This window comes from Aphelocoma coerulescens, chromosome 12 (genome assembly GCF_041296385.1).
Source record: "Aphelocoma coerulescens isolate FSJ_1873_10779 chromosome 12, UR_Acoe_1.0, whole genome shotgun sequence".
In the NCBI taxonomy this organism is placed as follows: domain Eukaryota; kingdom Metazoa; phylum Chordata; class Aves; order Passeriformes; family Corvidae; genus Aphelocoma; species Aphelocoma coerulescens.
Genome location: NC_091026.1, coordinates 4,175,346 through 4,190,569, shown reverse-complemented (window position 1 = coordinate 4,190,569; position 15,224 = coordinate 4,175,346). Strand labels below are relative to the sequence as shown.

The 15,224-nt window shown below is 50.6% G+C and overlaps 1 protein-coding gene across 1 annotated transcript in view; it reads left to right on the top strand.

Annotated features, from left to right (window-relative positions):
• The window catches only part of BSN (bassoon presynaptic cytomatrix protein), an 86,990-nt gene that overhangs the window by 36,874 nt on the left and 34,892 nt on the right, over nucleotides 1-15,224 (top strand). Inside the window, exon 3 of the mRNA XM_069028235.1 lies at nucleotides 8,339-9,145. Coding sequence (XP_068884336.1) covers nucleotides 8,339-9,145 — 807 coding nt within the window. The remainder of the gene's footprint in view (nucleotides 1-8,338; nucleotides 9,146-15,224) is intronic.

Sequence of the window (15,224 nt, the reverse complement as noted above, 5' to 3'; positions counted from 1 at the left end):
GGCTGCTATTTTAGTTCTGCAGGAGACAATGAGTGAGCAGGACCGGAGGCTCCTGTTACTCGGGACGTCCGTCCTTCGGCTGGCGGCAGGGCACGGGAGCAGCAGCAGAAAAAGGCAAAGCAAGCCATTAGGCTTTCCTTGGCCGAGAGGGCTCCCGAGGAAGTCCCGCATCACGGAGCGAGAGGCACCTGGGGCTGCACTTAGAGCACCTCGGCGTGCAGAGCTCGGGAGGTTAAAGCCCAGGGTGAGCTCTCTGCCGTGCTCCCTGCCCCGGCCCAGGGGACAGCATCCTCCCAGCACGTACAGACGTCCAAACCTTTCATGCGCTCCTGCGGACGGGGAACAAAGGCTGTCTAAACAGGAGCTAGTGAGGCAGCAAATCGCGCAAGAAACCTTCCCTAATGAACTGGAAGGACTTGTCCCTTTGCCTCGGGCGGCGGCACTGCCGGCGTGCTTAGCTAGGCAGCGCCTTGTTTGGCGGGGGACCCGCGCTCCGGGGGGAGCAGAGGAGCAGCGCTGGGTCTGGCGCTGGAAAGGTTTCCTCTGCCCATCTGCTCCTCTCTGCCAGCAAGGGCAAGCAGTAAGGAGGGGATGCTCTCACTTCCTGAGGAGCTAGCCATGGGGGATGCTGCCGGGGAGCACCGACCTGCCTGTGACGGCGGATCGAGGTTAGTTGCAAAGCTATTGGGCGTGCATTTCCTTTGATCGTTTGCTTCATCCCCGTGTCCCTGGTTGCGTGGTGCAGGGAAAGATGGACCGAGCAGCGAGGTGCAGGAGCTGGAGGTCGTCTTTGAAACGCAGAGGGTCTTCAGAGCCTTGTGGGGGTCAGTGCCTCCTGATGCCCTTTGGGGAGAGGAGACGTGCTCAAGTAGCCTGGGGTTGGTTCAGGGAGTGCTAACCAGAGAAAGGAAACTGGTTGAGAAGTGACTCATAGGATGAAATGGCACTGTCTTATTTCTCAGCTCGATCCTCTGGACAAACGCAGTTTCCCATCTGTTATTTGCAGAGAAGGAGATGAGTTTGGGGGTTGGTTCCTTTCACTCGCCAGCAAGCAAGCAAGTTGATTATTTTCTGGCAAGCATTAGCAGGATGATTACTGACGGCTCCGGTGGCTTCCCCTTCTGGGCAGGAGTGCCAAGGACTAGATTTTATTTGTATTGAGATGTTTGAAGATAAAGATGAGCATAAGGTGGCCTTTTTCACAAGTGACTCGCTGCCTCAGTGACCAATTCCCCCTGTCAATTAAGTGCTGAAACACTCCTAATTGCACATTTTCTCTGGAGCCCTGGGTTCTCCTCAAACTGTGCTTTAGATTTGGACCAGGAAGCTTCAGCCCACGCTGCCTGCATGTTTGCATCCGCCTCCTCTCCACCTGGATGCAGGCATGAATTCTGGTGATGTCCTGACACGCAGCCTGGCCCCGGGCACACAACAGCTCCCTCACCCTGGGCTGCTCATGGTCCTCCCAAGCCACCTTGGGAGACTCCATCTCCTGGTGTTATCGGTTCCACTCAGCTCGGACTTTGACTGATACACCACATCACAGCCTCCCACGGGATGCTTTGCAGGCTCCTCTTTGCATTTGCATGTAGGCTGTGCACTGATCCAGACAACCAGGGCTGCTTTTCCTACCCTCCAGACATGAGCTCCATGGCAAACTGTCCCTGTGCTGCTGTAGGAGAACTCAGCAACAGAATCATGGAATGGTTTGGGTTGGAAGGGACCTTCAAGATACCTCATTCCAACCCCCTGCCATGGGCAGGGACATGTTCCACTAGGTAAGGTTGCTCAGGGCCCCATCCAACCTTTGCCTCAAACACTTCCAGAGATAGTTTCGTTCTGCTATAAAACAAACCAAAACTTCAGAAAAAGGTGTATATTGGTGTTTGTCATATGCTCTACCAGCCAGTCTGGGATGGTGCAGGAAACCTGATCCATATGGTACCTTTAGTTTTTTTCATGCATCAGCAGCTCCTCCAGCATTTGCTGAGCTTTCCCTGCTCTCCTGCAGCCATTCCCACCTCCTGCCTTCACAGCAGTATTCCAGCTCCCCACAACTTGCCATTTCCTCTGTTCTCTAGCCGAGGGCTGCCTTCTAGCACTGCCTCCTCCCTTGGATCAGGATGTTGTTTAAGTGCAGAGTATGTGGCTTTGGCAGATTTCAGCGTGACAATGTAAAACACAAGATGTGCCCCCCGGAGAGCTCCTCAGGAGTGGATCCGGGAGGCATGGATGGAAGGGATGTTTCGCTGACTGGCTGATTTTGTGAGACAGCAGTTCTTCATGTGCAGGCAGAGCTGCTGAGCTGGAGACACTTAAGGACACTCTCAGGCAGGGCACTGGCAGCTCTCAGGAGAGGCCAGGCTGTTGCAGTGTTCCTCCAGGATAAGCCAGTAGCAGCCATGAATGAAACCATTCTCCATCCAGTCACTGATCCTGGTGTTGAGCCTCTCCGTCAGCCTGATTAACACAGTACCTTCCTTACCTAGTTCCAGCTTGGGTTATTTTTATACTCATACTGGTGCCTGCAAAAGGCAGAGGGAGCTGTGACAGTGGCCTTGGGGTGCATCTGCTGGGGGGGTGACTTCATCTTGGGGGGGCTCTGGGGAAGGGGCCCACTCGGGGCTCTTGGAATTGAAGAACTGCTGCCAGAGGTGCCCTTTCATGCTCTTCCCAGACATGGTTGGGGTTTTTTTTTTCAGGATTTTCAGTTTTGTAGAATATTAAATACACATGTTTTGGGCAACACAGAAAACCCACATTCCTTTTCTGTTCTGAATTCCCGTGAACTTGGCTTCTGGTTTTTCAGTTTGTTGTACGTCTTGTCTCATGCCAAATGATGAGTGTGGGTTGTATCTTCTGCTGAACAAAGCTCCTTTTCTCTGTCCTGTCCAAAATGGTTACCTTTGGGTGGGATTGATCATGCTGGACTCAAGATGACTTGAGAGCTGTTCTTCCCAGTCTAAAATAATTGTTTAAAACAGGTCAGATGGACTGAGCCCCGTGGCCTCCTCTGACACAGGGGTGTGTAGCTAGCAAGGTCGATGGCTTTGGCTGCAGTGAGGTCTAAATGGGTAGAGCTGGTGAGGAACCATTCCATCTCAAGTCTCCAAAGTCATAAATATGGTAATCTAAATATGGTCTCTCCTTTCTGGATTTACTCTTTTTCTGTAGTACGATAGCGTCCTGGGTGACCTCCAAATGGTCCAAAATAACCAACCCTCAGCAAAGACAGAATTACTCTTTATTATAATCCTAAATTTTGGCGTGAAAATATCTTGGATGTTCAATTACGATGTTTTTCTGCTTACAGTGCTCATTTTAAAGCTTCTGCCCACTGCAAAGGCTGAACTCTATACTTGAGGTACTTTTAGAGCTGTATTGTCTTACCTCAGGGGAACAAAACAACCTGCACAACCAGTGCTCCCTCACATCTCCTGGTAACAAATCCTGGGGATGGGCTATTTTCACATAGTCTCCTAAAATAGGTGGTGGTAGAATAACTTCAGAAGCCTTATAGACTCAAGCTGTGTCTATCATTTCAGATCCTTTTTAAACATGTGCTTTTCCTGGTGTTTTTCTAGATGGTTTGGAAACCTCAGTGCACAGGGATGGATCTTGGTCCCCTTTACGTACTTGCTCTGCAGAGGGTCACAATCTAGCCCACCATGCCTGTAATTTTATACATGTATGTGTGCATATATCCAATTTATAATTCTTATCAGTGTTTAAATATGCCCTGGGTAGAGCCAGCACGTGCTGTGGATGTTCCTGCTGCAATTTTTTTAAAAGAAAACGCTGATTGGAAAGTTTTCATTCCTAATGGGATTTGCAAATGGTCGGTGCTCACAGGACTGCATTGAGGGGGGAGGCACATCTGGCAGCTGTGACCCAGCAAATGCTGCCTTTTGCTGACCTACCCATGCACTGGGGAATAACAAGATTTGGAAGGGGGTTTTGAAGAATATTCTGAGTGTTTGAAGGGTCTGTAGTGGGAAAGGTAAGGCTGGTGGTCATGGGCGTGTTGGGTACTACGTGTGAGGCTGGGGCAGGTCAAGTATCGGATACAAACATCCCAAATGTCCATACAGATGGGATGGTTCAAGCTATCAAAGCTTGTGAGATCAGAACAGGCATAAAATATCCTATAGATGAAAGGCCTGCAAGCTTTACCTCCCTGAGTCTTCTGCTGAGCCCAACAGCATGTGTATAATTTGCTTTAATGGTTAGAAACATCTGCTGTTAAAAGTGATGCTTAATATATTTGGCTTCCATTTCCAGTCATTAGTTCTTTTTATGCCTTTTTCTGCCTAATTAACAACCTTTTAGTACGTGATATTGTTTCCACTGAATGTGCTGCTATATCGTAATCAAGTCACTTCTTAATCTTCTCTTTGATAAACGAAAAAGATCAACCTCTTCAATTCTCTCATTTCAGACATTTTCTGCATCCCTAGAATCACTCTTACAGATCCGGTCTATATCTCCCGCAGTGTTTTACTAATCTCCTTAAAATGTCGGTGTGGAACCGTGGATGACTCTGGGAGGAGTCCCTTGGTGCTGGAAGAGGAGGCTGATCCACCTCCTCACTCCTACTTCCAGCTCCAGGCTTCCTGCACAGACTGAGCGCAGGTTTGCCAGGCAGTAGAGACTCATCTTCATCGATATTTAAGATATGGGGGGCTGGAACCAGATGATCTTTAAGGTCCCTTCCAACCAAAACCATTCTGATGCTGTGGTTTTACCAAAATCCACTGTGTGTGAGTGGCACAGGCCACAGTGAGACAATGATACCTTGGAAGTGGTGAGTTCTCGTTGCCCCCAGCTCAGACAGGTAACCAGTCTGAAATCCATTTAACATATTCACCATTCATATTCTATAGTGCTTTTTATTTTTGTCAGCATGTCATACATTACTAGGCTAAAACACCTTTTGGACATCAAGGATGTTGCTTCTGTGCATTATTAATATCAGATGTGCAGAGAATAAAATCAGGTTTGCTTTGTTTTTCCTAAAACCATGTTGATGGGTGTGTTTGTGTGTCCTTCAGTTCTCTGCACTGTCTTTCTGCCTTGGGCAGATGTCTGGCTCCCTGTCCCCTTCAGGCCCTACCTTTGCCTTCTTCAAGCAGAAGACTCTTCCAGCCTCCTAAAATTTCCTCTTAAAAATGAACATCAGCACACAGCAGTTTTCTTAGTTCTCTTAGATACAAAATTATTCAGTTCTGCCGAATTTAAATATCTTCTGGTGCTGGTAGATGTTGTTGAATGTTCTCGATTACTAATAAGATGGAAATGCTTCATCCTCATAAGGAGTGTTATCCGGCTTGTTCCCAAATGTTCCAGGACAGTGGTTACAGCATGTCCATCATATCTGTCTCGTTAAGAGCTCCCCCATATCCAGTGATGGACCCCTGTCCTTTCTAGGAAGAGTCTGGGTGTAAATCTTTACTAATCCAACCTCTGAAACTTTTGATTTGGTGAAGAACTGGGCAAACAGGACACAGAAATAGATGGAACTGGATTATTTCATTGACTTGCATCACCATCCTCTAAATGCTTCTCTTCTAGCTTGCAGACTCATCATGCTGGGGGAAGATGCCCAGACAACAGTAGAGAGAAATAGGGGAAAAGAGTATGAAAAGAATGATTTATCCTACTATTTCCTTATCACCCAGGCTCTTCCCTTCTCCTTTCTCCTTCTTGGGGGGGAAGGATCTTTGGGAAGACAACTCAGCCCTTCGTCTTTGCTATCTTCCCTGCAGCATCCTTTAAGTTGTCTTTGATCTGTGTAACCCACACAGTGTGTCATCGGTTGCATCAGTGGAGGCAGGCCAGGCAATTTGTGATAATCCCAACTCAATTTACATTTCAAATGCTTGCTCTGGGAGCTCATGCCTGCAGCTTTCTCCTGCTCCTCAGGACAGATGTTCCTCACCAAGTCACCAAGGGCAATTGGATGCTCCTATTGCATCTAAAACGCCCCCTGGCTTTTTCCTATCTGGGTCGTAGGTTCATCGTGAAAAGTGAGAAAGCTACAATGATCCCATGGTTCTTCAGCCCTGAGCTCAGGGAGATCCTGGTGGGCTTGTCCGTGAGCCATACGCAGCTCCTGTGGCCACGGGACCTGGGCACAGTGCCTCCCTGTGCCCCGGTTTTCCTGGAGGAGCCTTGGCCAAGGGCAAAATGGGGACTGTGTGGCACAGGGAGGGAGTGGATCTCCTCTTCCCCCAGTTTCCACCTCACTTAGGGTCTTAAAGTGCGGCTAAGGAGATTATGTGGAGAGGGAAGATTTGAATTTCTTGCATCCTGGGAACAAGAACCTTAATAGAAGGGATTGGTTCTCCCTTAATTTGAGCTGATAGGGATGGTGGGCAAAGCTGATGGGATTTTGGTAGACACTCTCTTGAAATAGAATAGTGGGAAGAAATTCCAGGGGGTGTGAAAGCAAAAATAACGTGAGAAATTCTGGATGTCAGAAGAGAGACGGCAAGACCCTAAGAAATTATAAAAACTAAAGTACTATTTTCAGAAACTAAATATAATGTGGCTCCTTTGGAACAGCTTGGAGAAACGACAATGTAGCGCAAAATTCTGGGGAAAATTGTGGCTGTTTTCCCTCAGCTCCAAGCGAAGGACTCGAGCGGAGGCTGGTGTAGAGTGGCGTAGGAGCTCAGCAAGTACAGGGAGGGCTGGGAAGAGCACAGAGATGACGTGCAGCCAGGCTTGTAAGGAGATGGGAAGAGCTTTGCTGGAGGCAGTGCCAAGCCTTGGCACCCGGCAGGTGCAGAGAGGGGAAGGGGCACTGTGGGCAGGTGGAGGTTTGTTCATCCACTCCCCCGAATTTGAATCCATCTTTCCTAGCTGACTTGAATTTCCTCTGTTTTTAAAAGTTTATTATTTTAAGGCTGGCCTTTATGACAACCGTTATGGGGAGGGGACTTGTAAGGAGGGGTTTAGGAGTTATTTGCCTCACCTCTCGAGGACTTGCCATCATGTCCCATCACGAGACTGTAATAACACTCAACTGCATCTCTGTAGGCAGCTCCTGTGAGCAGAAGAAGGTTGAAGAGTGCCTGTTGTGTGGCTGGAGTGTAGGGGGAAAAACCCTGTGGCCAGGTTATGAATCACCTGTGCCTCCAACCGTAGGACCAAAAGGCCAAGCAGACCTGGAGCTGTGGGACTGGGCAAAGTGATTAATGTCTCTGCAGTGGGGCTTAAGCTGAGCCTTAGAGGTGATCCGTAACACTGGAATGAAGAGATGGCTTCCGGAATGAAAGGCAGGAAAATCCACACCTCGTGCAGTGGGTGCAGGTCTGTGGGATGTGCAGCCCCCAGAGAGCACAGGGACCTGGAGCTGTCAGGTGCTGCCCCTGCCAGGCTCTGCATCTGCTTGTCGTGTGTGCTGCTCTGGTTTTTGGGAATGTTCTGGTCCTTTTTGCCACCTTAGTTGCTTGTCTTGGAGAAGTCTTTCGCAAGCAGACCTGGCTGTCCTGCTGACTGTGCTGTATATTAATACTTATGGAGCTGCTGAGCATCCTGGTGATTCCTCATATGGAAAGGCTTTACTGCCTCTTTAATTAACTTAATTTAGACATTAGTGTGTCACAGGGAACATCTCTCATGGGGAAAGTCTTTCATTTATCACCACTTAGCCAGAGAACTGTTCTATTTTTCATTTGCATGCAAAAGTTCATTGTAGTGAGAGTGAATATAAACCCTTTGCTCCCCAGCATGCACTTTGCCTTCCTGGAAGTGCAAATGCATTGTGCAAGGAGCAGCACTCTTTGCACTCCTTTATAGCATTCCAGAGCCAAATTTTGAAGTGGAATATCACAACCACTGCACTGATTCCAGAAAATCCATCTCTGCTAGCCCCAGGGAAGCATTGGGCATGGCACAGTGGTGTTTCCTTGTTTGGCCTTGGCTATTTTCTGTGCTATCTCTGGTTACCAGGCAGGAGGGAAAAAATGGACTCTGGAAAAGTGGTGGAGCTATGAGCCCTCGGAAAGGCCCCTCTTCCCCCAGGAGAGGCAGAGCCTCATGGCAAGCAGTTGCTTCACAGCAGAAGCTTTGGAAGCAGACCAAGGCTAATTAAAGCTGGCGTTCTCGCCGGCGTGCTGTGCCGTGGGTACCTGTGACAGATGGGGGCCGCTCGCCCCGACTGCGAGGTGCTGCTAGTGAAGAACATGGTACCAAAATGTTTTTCAGGGGCTGATGGCTGGTTCCTATGGCTATGTGGGGTCTGTCTGGGGGGAGGTAAGGGTGTGCTGGGGCTGCCTGCAGGCAGCTGTACCTGCCCATCACTCACTGCCCATGTCCTCTCCTTGTCTCACAGGTGAAGGAATGGCTGTGCTTGAACTGCCAGATGCAGCGGGCGCTGGGGATGGACATGACCACCGCTCCTCGCTCCAAGAGCCAGCAGCAGCTGCACTCCCCTTCGCCATCCCCCTCCCAGTCCCCAGCCAAGCACCCACCACCCCTGGCTGCAGATAAGACCCCACCAGCCCCCCGTGCCCTGCCACAAGAGCAACCCAAACCTCAGCCCACAACGCCACAGAGGGAACCGCACGGCCAAGGACAGCCAAAACCTCAGGAGGCGGCCAGGTCCTCCCCGCAGCATCAGGCCAGGTCCTCCCCGCAGCATCAGCAAGCCAAGCCTTCCCCCTCCGAGCAGAGAAAGACGCCAGGAGATGCTGGGGCGAAGCCTGCTGCCCCGGTCCCCGGGGCTGGAGCACCAGAGCAGCCCCAGGAGGGGCTCACAGGGAAGCTCTTCGGCTTTGGGGCATCCCTCCTGACCCAGGCCAGCACGCTTATGTCTGTCCAGCCAGAGGCCCCTGCTCCGAGCCAGCCGTCTCCTGGCAAAGTGCCTCCAAAAATTGTCTTCAGCGATGCCAGCAAAGAGGCTGGTCCCAAAGCCCCAGGGGCACAGGGCCGGGCTGGTGCCGCGCCGGCGGCGAAGCCAGGCAAACCAGAGCAGGGTGTCAAGCCAAAGGAAGTGCCGAAAGCAAGGGTCTCGTGCCCCCTCTGCAAGGCGGAGATCAATGTGGGCTCCAGTGAGCCCCCCAACTACAACACCTGCACAACCTGCCGGCAGCAGGTCTGCAACATGTGTGGCTTCAACCCCACGCCTCACCTCGTGGAGGTAAGGGGGCTGGCGGGGGAGGGGGCGGGCATCTTCTGATCCTGCCAGCGTGCGTGCTCTCTTCCTTGCTTAAAATGGAGAAAAGATGCGGTGCTTGCTTTCAAAGGTCTATAAAAAAGCCTTTAAGAAACTGCTGAAGTCAAGTTCCTCCTGGTGCAGGCCGCAGGGCTGGAGTCCATGGTCTTCCGCCTCTTGGCAAAGCCATGGATTTCATGTGTGTACACTGATTTCATGCTGGTTTCATGCAAGGAGCAGAGCAAGGCATGGATGTTGTTAAGGGCACCCTCAGCAGTGCCCACTGCTCCCCAGAGATGTCCAACGGTGAGGAAATAGGAACAGGTCATGCAAGTGCCAGTCACCAACTAGCATCCTCCTCCTGTTGCTGTGGATGGAAACCTTGGCCAGACTGGAGATGAGGCTAACGAGGGATGTTCTGCAGCTCCTGCATTCTCGAATGGTGAGGCTGCAAGGAAAATGATACAGGGGAAGAAAGTGTCAGAGCCTCAGCAAGAGATACCTGGGTGCCAGATAGTGGAATGGGCTGAGCACGGGGTGGATGTGGGGATGCCTGGTGTTGTTTGGATGTGAATTGGGTGTGCATTCTGCAGCCTGCTGAGATGGAGTGCGAGGAGAAGGGAGGTTGAGATGGTCTGAAGTCGACCCAGTCTTACCTGTTGTAGTTGAGAATATCTCTGAATTGTTGTGATGCCCACCCAGATCATCTTTCCAAGCACCAAAAAAGCACCTTAGCCAATTCTAGCCACTTGTGCCTGGAGAGGAGAGTGGTGCAACTGGTTCAGCTGGAGTATCCTCCTACTCCTTCCACCTTAGAAGCTAGGGAGGGGCATCTTCCAGGCCCTTCACCCCCTGCTGTACAAGTGATTTGAGACCCTGACCAGAGGAGGCCCAGGGAGTGAGACACAGAATTGATAACATCAGCACACTGAGAAGTTAATGGGAACTTGAAATGACCAGAAGTAGGATTGCTAATCTTGGCTCCATTCCATGGCAGATAATTACATTTTATGTCCCTAGCTCCTCCCTGCAGTTTCAATTACACCCAGTAATTTTCTGTTCTTCCTGAAGCTTCTGCTGCTGCCACTGCTCATGGTCACGTTGGCGGTGGAGGAGACGCTCTCCCAGAGTTCGTGTGGAGGTGCAAACCCCCCAGATGGCCATCTCCATGTACACTATGCTGCTTTCAATGCCAGCGCTCTGCTTCTGCTGTTGCTCCCACCACTGCCTCCTCCCTACCCCGAGGGCTTGGGTGAGGAAAGCTGTCCAAGTGTTTGTTCTTTGGGTAGGGCTGAACCCTGTGTTGGCATGCCCTTGGGCAGCAATGTGTTCCCAGGCTTCAGAAAACTCATGGATTGGTGAAAAGGCTTTAATGGGCTCACTGGCACCCGGCTGCTAATTAATTAATTAGAGAATTAATTTGGGGCTGGGTTGTGGCCAGTGATGTGGTGATCTCTGCATGTACCAGGGAAAGGTGAGCTCTCCTCAGCGCTTGTCTCCAGGGTCACTAGCTGACACCTGGGATTAAATTTCAGATTTTGAAGGCTGGACTCTGCCTGTGTTCCCTCAGCTCTTGAGCAAATGCCTTCAGACACCCTTGGCAAACCCACCCTGGCATGTATGCCCCTCTTAGTGTTTCTTGCTGCAGCTCATCCCTGCGATACCTACGAGCCTTCACACAGGGTGAAGACCCACAGCAAGGTCTTATCCAGGCATTGTGCTGTCGTGGGTTTTGTTTCCCTTTTCAGTGAACCTTGATGCAGCTCAGCATGGTTGGGTTGGTTTATGGGATTTATTTTTGTAAGAGTTGAGAAAGAAATGCAACACTTGTGCTGTGAATATTTTTTACAAAGACTTCCTGAAGAAAGGAAAACATTGCAAGGTCTGTTAACGTGGTTGGGCTTTAGGTTTGCTTGATCTGGGAAAATTGCTCTGTGGTCTGATCTCTTTTTTCCTGCAGCTCACATGAGCTTGTCCCAAGCCCTGAAATTCATGCAAATACCATAACTCACTCTTTGAAGTAGTGAGGCTTGGTCCATTAATTGCTTGATGAATTAGGACCTTGGCTATAAGCTGCCCTTGGAAGTTGTGTGAAAGCTAATGAGGGATTTGATCCCGAGTCTGGTAAGTGCAGAGGAGCACGAACTGTGGGTGAGATGGGCAGCACCCTCTGTACACACTCCTGGAGCCTGGGCAAGGCTTCACCCTGTCTCCAAAAGGCATCAGTCACAGGGAGGGAGAAGGCATGGCCCACAGTAGCCTGGTTTTTGGAGGAAGGATGGAGTTTTGCAGGAAAATAGTGCTAAAACCATGCATTTCCTGCAAATAAAGTTGTATTGTCACTTCCAGAAAGCGAGGAAGGCTGTTGCCCCTATTTGGAACCCCCTAAAATTTCTGATTTCCCTGGAAAGATGTGTTATTATACCCATGGTATTTTCATTCCCATCCCACTCTTGATCTAAAGATGGAGTCGGAGGCTCTGTGTCCCTGCCGTCCCCTCCCACCCTCTGCAGCTGCCTGGGGAGGTATCCAAGGAGCTGCCTCCTCCCCAGCACTCTGTTCAGCCAAGTGCACTCAAACCTACCAAAAGAGAAGAAAATACTAAAAGTGCAGGTTTTCTGTGGACTTGCTGGCTGAGCCATGTAGGTGCTGAGCCACCCAAAGGAAAGGGTAACTTGTGCTTCCCTCATTGTCCTTGCACCTCTCTAGACTGATGCTTATGCAGGTGAAGGATGCTCCAAGAGTATCCTGCTCATGAGAAGCTGGGTAGTGCCTCTGAACCCAGAGTTTCCACAAGATCTGCCAGCAAGACTAACTTTTGTCTGGCCTTGGGTCTCGGTGGGTATGATCAGAAGGTGCAGGTGAGGACTGGAAGCCTCAGGCATGTGAAGAGTTTAGGGACAAGGGTGGCGTTTTGGCAGTACATCCCAGGAAAAGTGTGTGGACTGTGGTGGCCCATGGCTCTGGAAGCTGTGGGTGACCAGCAGAGGAAGCCCAAAGTGTGCCTGACTTCCACTTCCTCTGCTTGCTTGCCATCATACACATTACCCAGCTTTAAATAAGTTGTTTATGTGAAATACCAGGAGTACAGGTGCCTGGAGCTTCCTCCCACCTCATCACACCTCCTCCAGGAGCTGGATCCCAGGAGCAGTACTGAGATGTTCTCAAGCCAGAGCTGACACTTTGGGTCTCTCCCAAATTCCCTACAGCCTCAGCCCGATGCCCTGCAGGAAGGGAAGAGGTTTCTGTGGCAGGAAGACCAAGTGCTGGGTCATTTTGCTGGGAACTTAGGAAATCACTCCTGTTTATGGCAGAGTCTGCTGAGGGAACAAGTGATCTGGCAAGAGCTGGCTTGCAGCGTGATTGCCCTGTGCTTGCATGATGTTCTCCCAGTAGCCCTGGTTGACCCCAATTGACTCCAGGGGTTTTGCATTAAGGAACAAATGAACTATGCATGTTGTGTTACTAAATAAACATGGCAGGATGCCCCTTTGCCTAATTAACCAGCCTGAAACAGGAGCGGTGACAAATTCCATTGCAGAACACTGCAGATTCCCAGGTGCCAGGCTGTGACCTCCAGTGGGCACCTGACCCTCAGGAGGGTCCTCTTACTGGTTTGTGGTACTCTCCATACCCCATCAAGATCCTAAAACTGCTTCTTTTCCCCTGATTTCCCCACACATTGTAAAAAACATCCTTTTTTTTAATAACACTCGTGTTGTCATGGGTGGTGCTGCTGCATTGCCCTGTCTGGTGGCACCAGTTAATGCTGTTGGGTTCCTTATTACATCCAATATATGCATATATAATATAGTATATGCCTATCCTGTGATGGTGAGGCACTGGAACAGGTTTCCCAGAGAAGCTGTGGACTCCCCATTCCTGGAAGTGCTCAAGGCCGGGTTGGATGGGGCTTTGAGTAATCTGGTCCAGGGAATGGTGTCCCTGCCCAGGGCAGGGGGGTGGAATGAGATGAGCTTCAAGGTGCCTTTGAATCCAAACCATTCTGTGATTATCCTGGATGTGATATCGCAAGATGCAGGAGCAGCGTTTGCTTGAGTCCTTTATGGGACACATTCCCCTTCTGCTGCTCCCCTTGTACCTGCAGCCAGGTACAAACCAGCCTGTTCAAATGGATTTCTTGCAAAGAGCTTGTGAATCACTGTATCAAATACATCTGGAAAGCGCTGGACCTCTCTTTTCATCACGATCCAAGAGCTCCTGCTGGATAAAATTGCTCCCTGAGCAGAGCAGTTCCACAGGGTGGGATGCTGCACTGCTCAGGTTTGAGATGCTGATGCTGAGGATGGGGCTGACCTGCCCTACTTGCAGAAGCAGCCGTGGCAGCTCCCATGCTCGGCTGCAGGGAGGAATGCCTTGGAAAAGGGACTTCAGCAAGATAAAGAAAGCTCCCTGAGATCAGCCTTTGTGCAGAACAGGGTGTCACTGGCAGCAGCTGGAGGATGGGTTAGAGAAGGAGAGCTGAGGAAAGGTTTTGTGCCAAAATTATTTTGGTGTCAGCACATAGGTTTCAGAGAAGAGCTAAAAAGAGAGCAGGGAGGAGCATCAGGCTCCTGCCTCACCTGCCCTCGCTTAGGAGGGGCCGGCAGCAACGAGCCTGTGTTCAACTCCCAGTGTGCCGTGCCTCCCTGCCCCCTTCCCGAGGGTCCCTGCTCTCACTGGGAATGTAATTAGCTCCTAGCCAAAGAGGATTAGCGGGGTTAAGAGAGCCTCCAGCTCAGCACTGTCCTGGGATGGAAATCCCAGCCCCGGTCTGGCGTCTGGGGCCATTCCCCCCTTCTTCCAGGCAGAAAAGCAGGATGTATGTGCCTTACGAAGAACCTGCCTCCTGCCCTCTGGAGCGCAGGTGTCTGTGCTGGGGATCCAGCAACTCTCCATCTGGGAGAGCCCTATGTCCTTCCTCCATGGGATGATCAGAAATGCTTCCCAAAGAGCTGCCTGCCTGCATGGGGTGACAGAGAGGGGGGGTGACAAACAGGGACAGGGGCTTAAAGTTTTCAGGCATCACTTCTCCATAGGAATCCAGGTCCTGCTATTGCCCTGTTGTTCCTACCAGGCTCAAAGGGCAGCAGGGACATGCTCTGCAGCTCCTGATGGAGCAGGGAGCAGCTGCTGTCAGTCACCCTTTTGAGGCTGTTTTCCCTGAAGTCGGGTGTCCTGCAGTGACAGCTTGGCAGTGTCCCTGGAGCTCTCATGGGCATTAGGATGGCCTAGTCCCCTTTCCAGGGACAAGAGGAAGAGCAAAGTCCCGATCTTGAATGGTGGGCAAGGGGATGGACCCTGGAGTTTTCTGCAAGAGAAAGAGGTAGCCAGAGATGCAGGCCACTGAGTGCAGCAATTGCTGAGTTTCTCCTAGATTTTTGTGCAGAAATCATGATTTTAAACAATACCCCAGCCCTGAGGGTATGAATATTTGGGTCAGTCACATAAACTTAAGTCAAACTGAGAACTCTGCCTAGTAGGGCAGCACGAGAGAGGAAGGCAGTTTCGCTGGCATGAGCCCTCAAATCCTGTTAAGGGCTGGTAATTAACAGCTTGCTGTGACTCAGGAGTTTTCTGTGCAGCTGAACCTGCTGTAATTAAGCTGGTTCCTGCTGCTGGGCTGCACTGGGCTCCCCAACAGCTCCTCCTGCAGACACGGGGCTGGAGTGGGGCTGGGGTCATTGTAACCTCACAGACAAGTCTGAATTAAGAGTGGGGTCCCACCTGATGGGTGATGCGCAGCATCTGTGGGTGGTCCACTCATGCAATCCATGTTCTGCTGGATTTTTTGCAGAACCCCATTAGATGTTAGCACTGTGTCTGCTGCTGGCTCTTGTCTTCTGCTGGTTGTGTTTTTGAAGCTTCTGGGAGTGCTCCACACACTGGGGTTTGCCTCGCTGAGCCTGCTCCCAGCTTCTGGCCACTTTAAAATTATCTTAAGAACTGCTGTTCCTTTCTTTAATCAGTAAAAAAGCCCAGAGCTTCAGGTTCCTTTCTTCTTTTAGCTGCAATTATATTATTAAGGGACAAATGTCAGCTGTATGTGGACCCTGCTGATGGA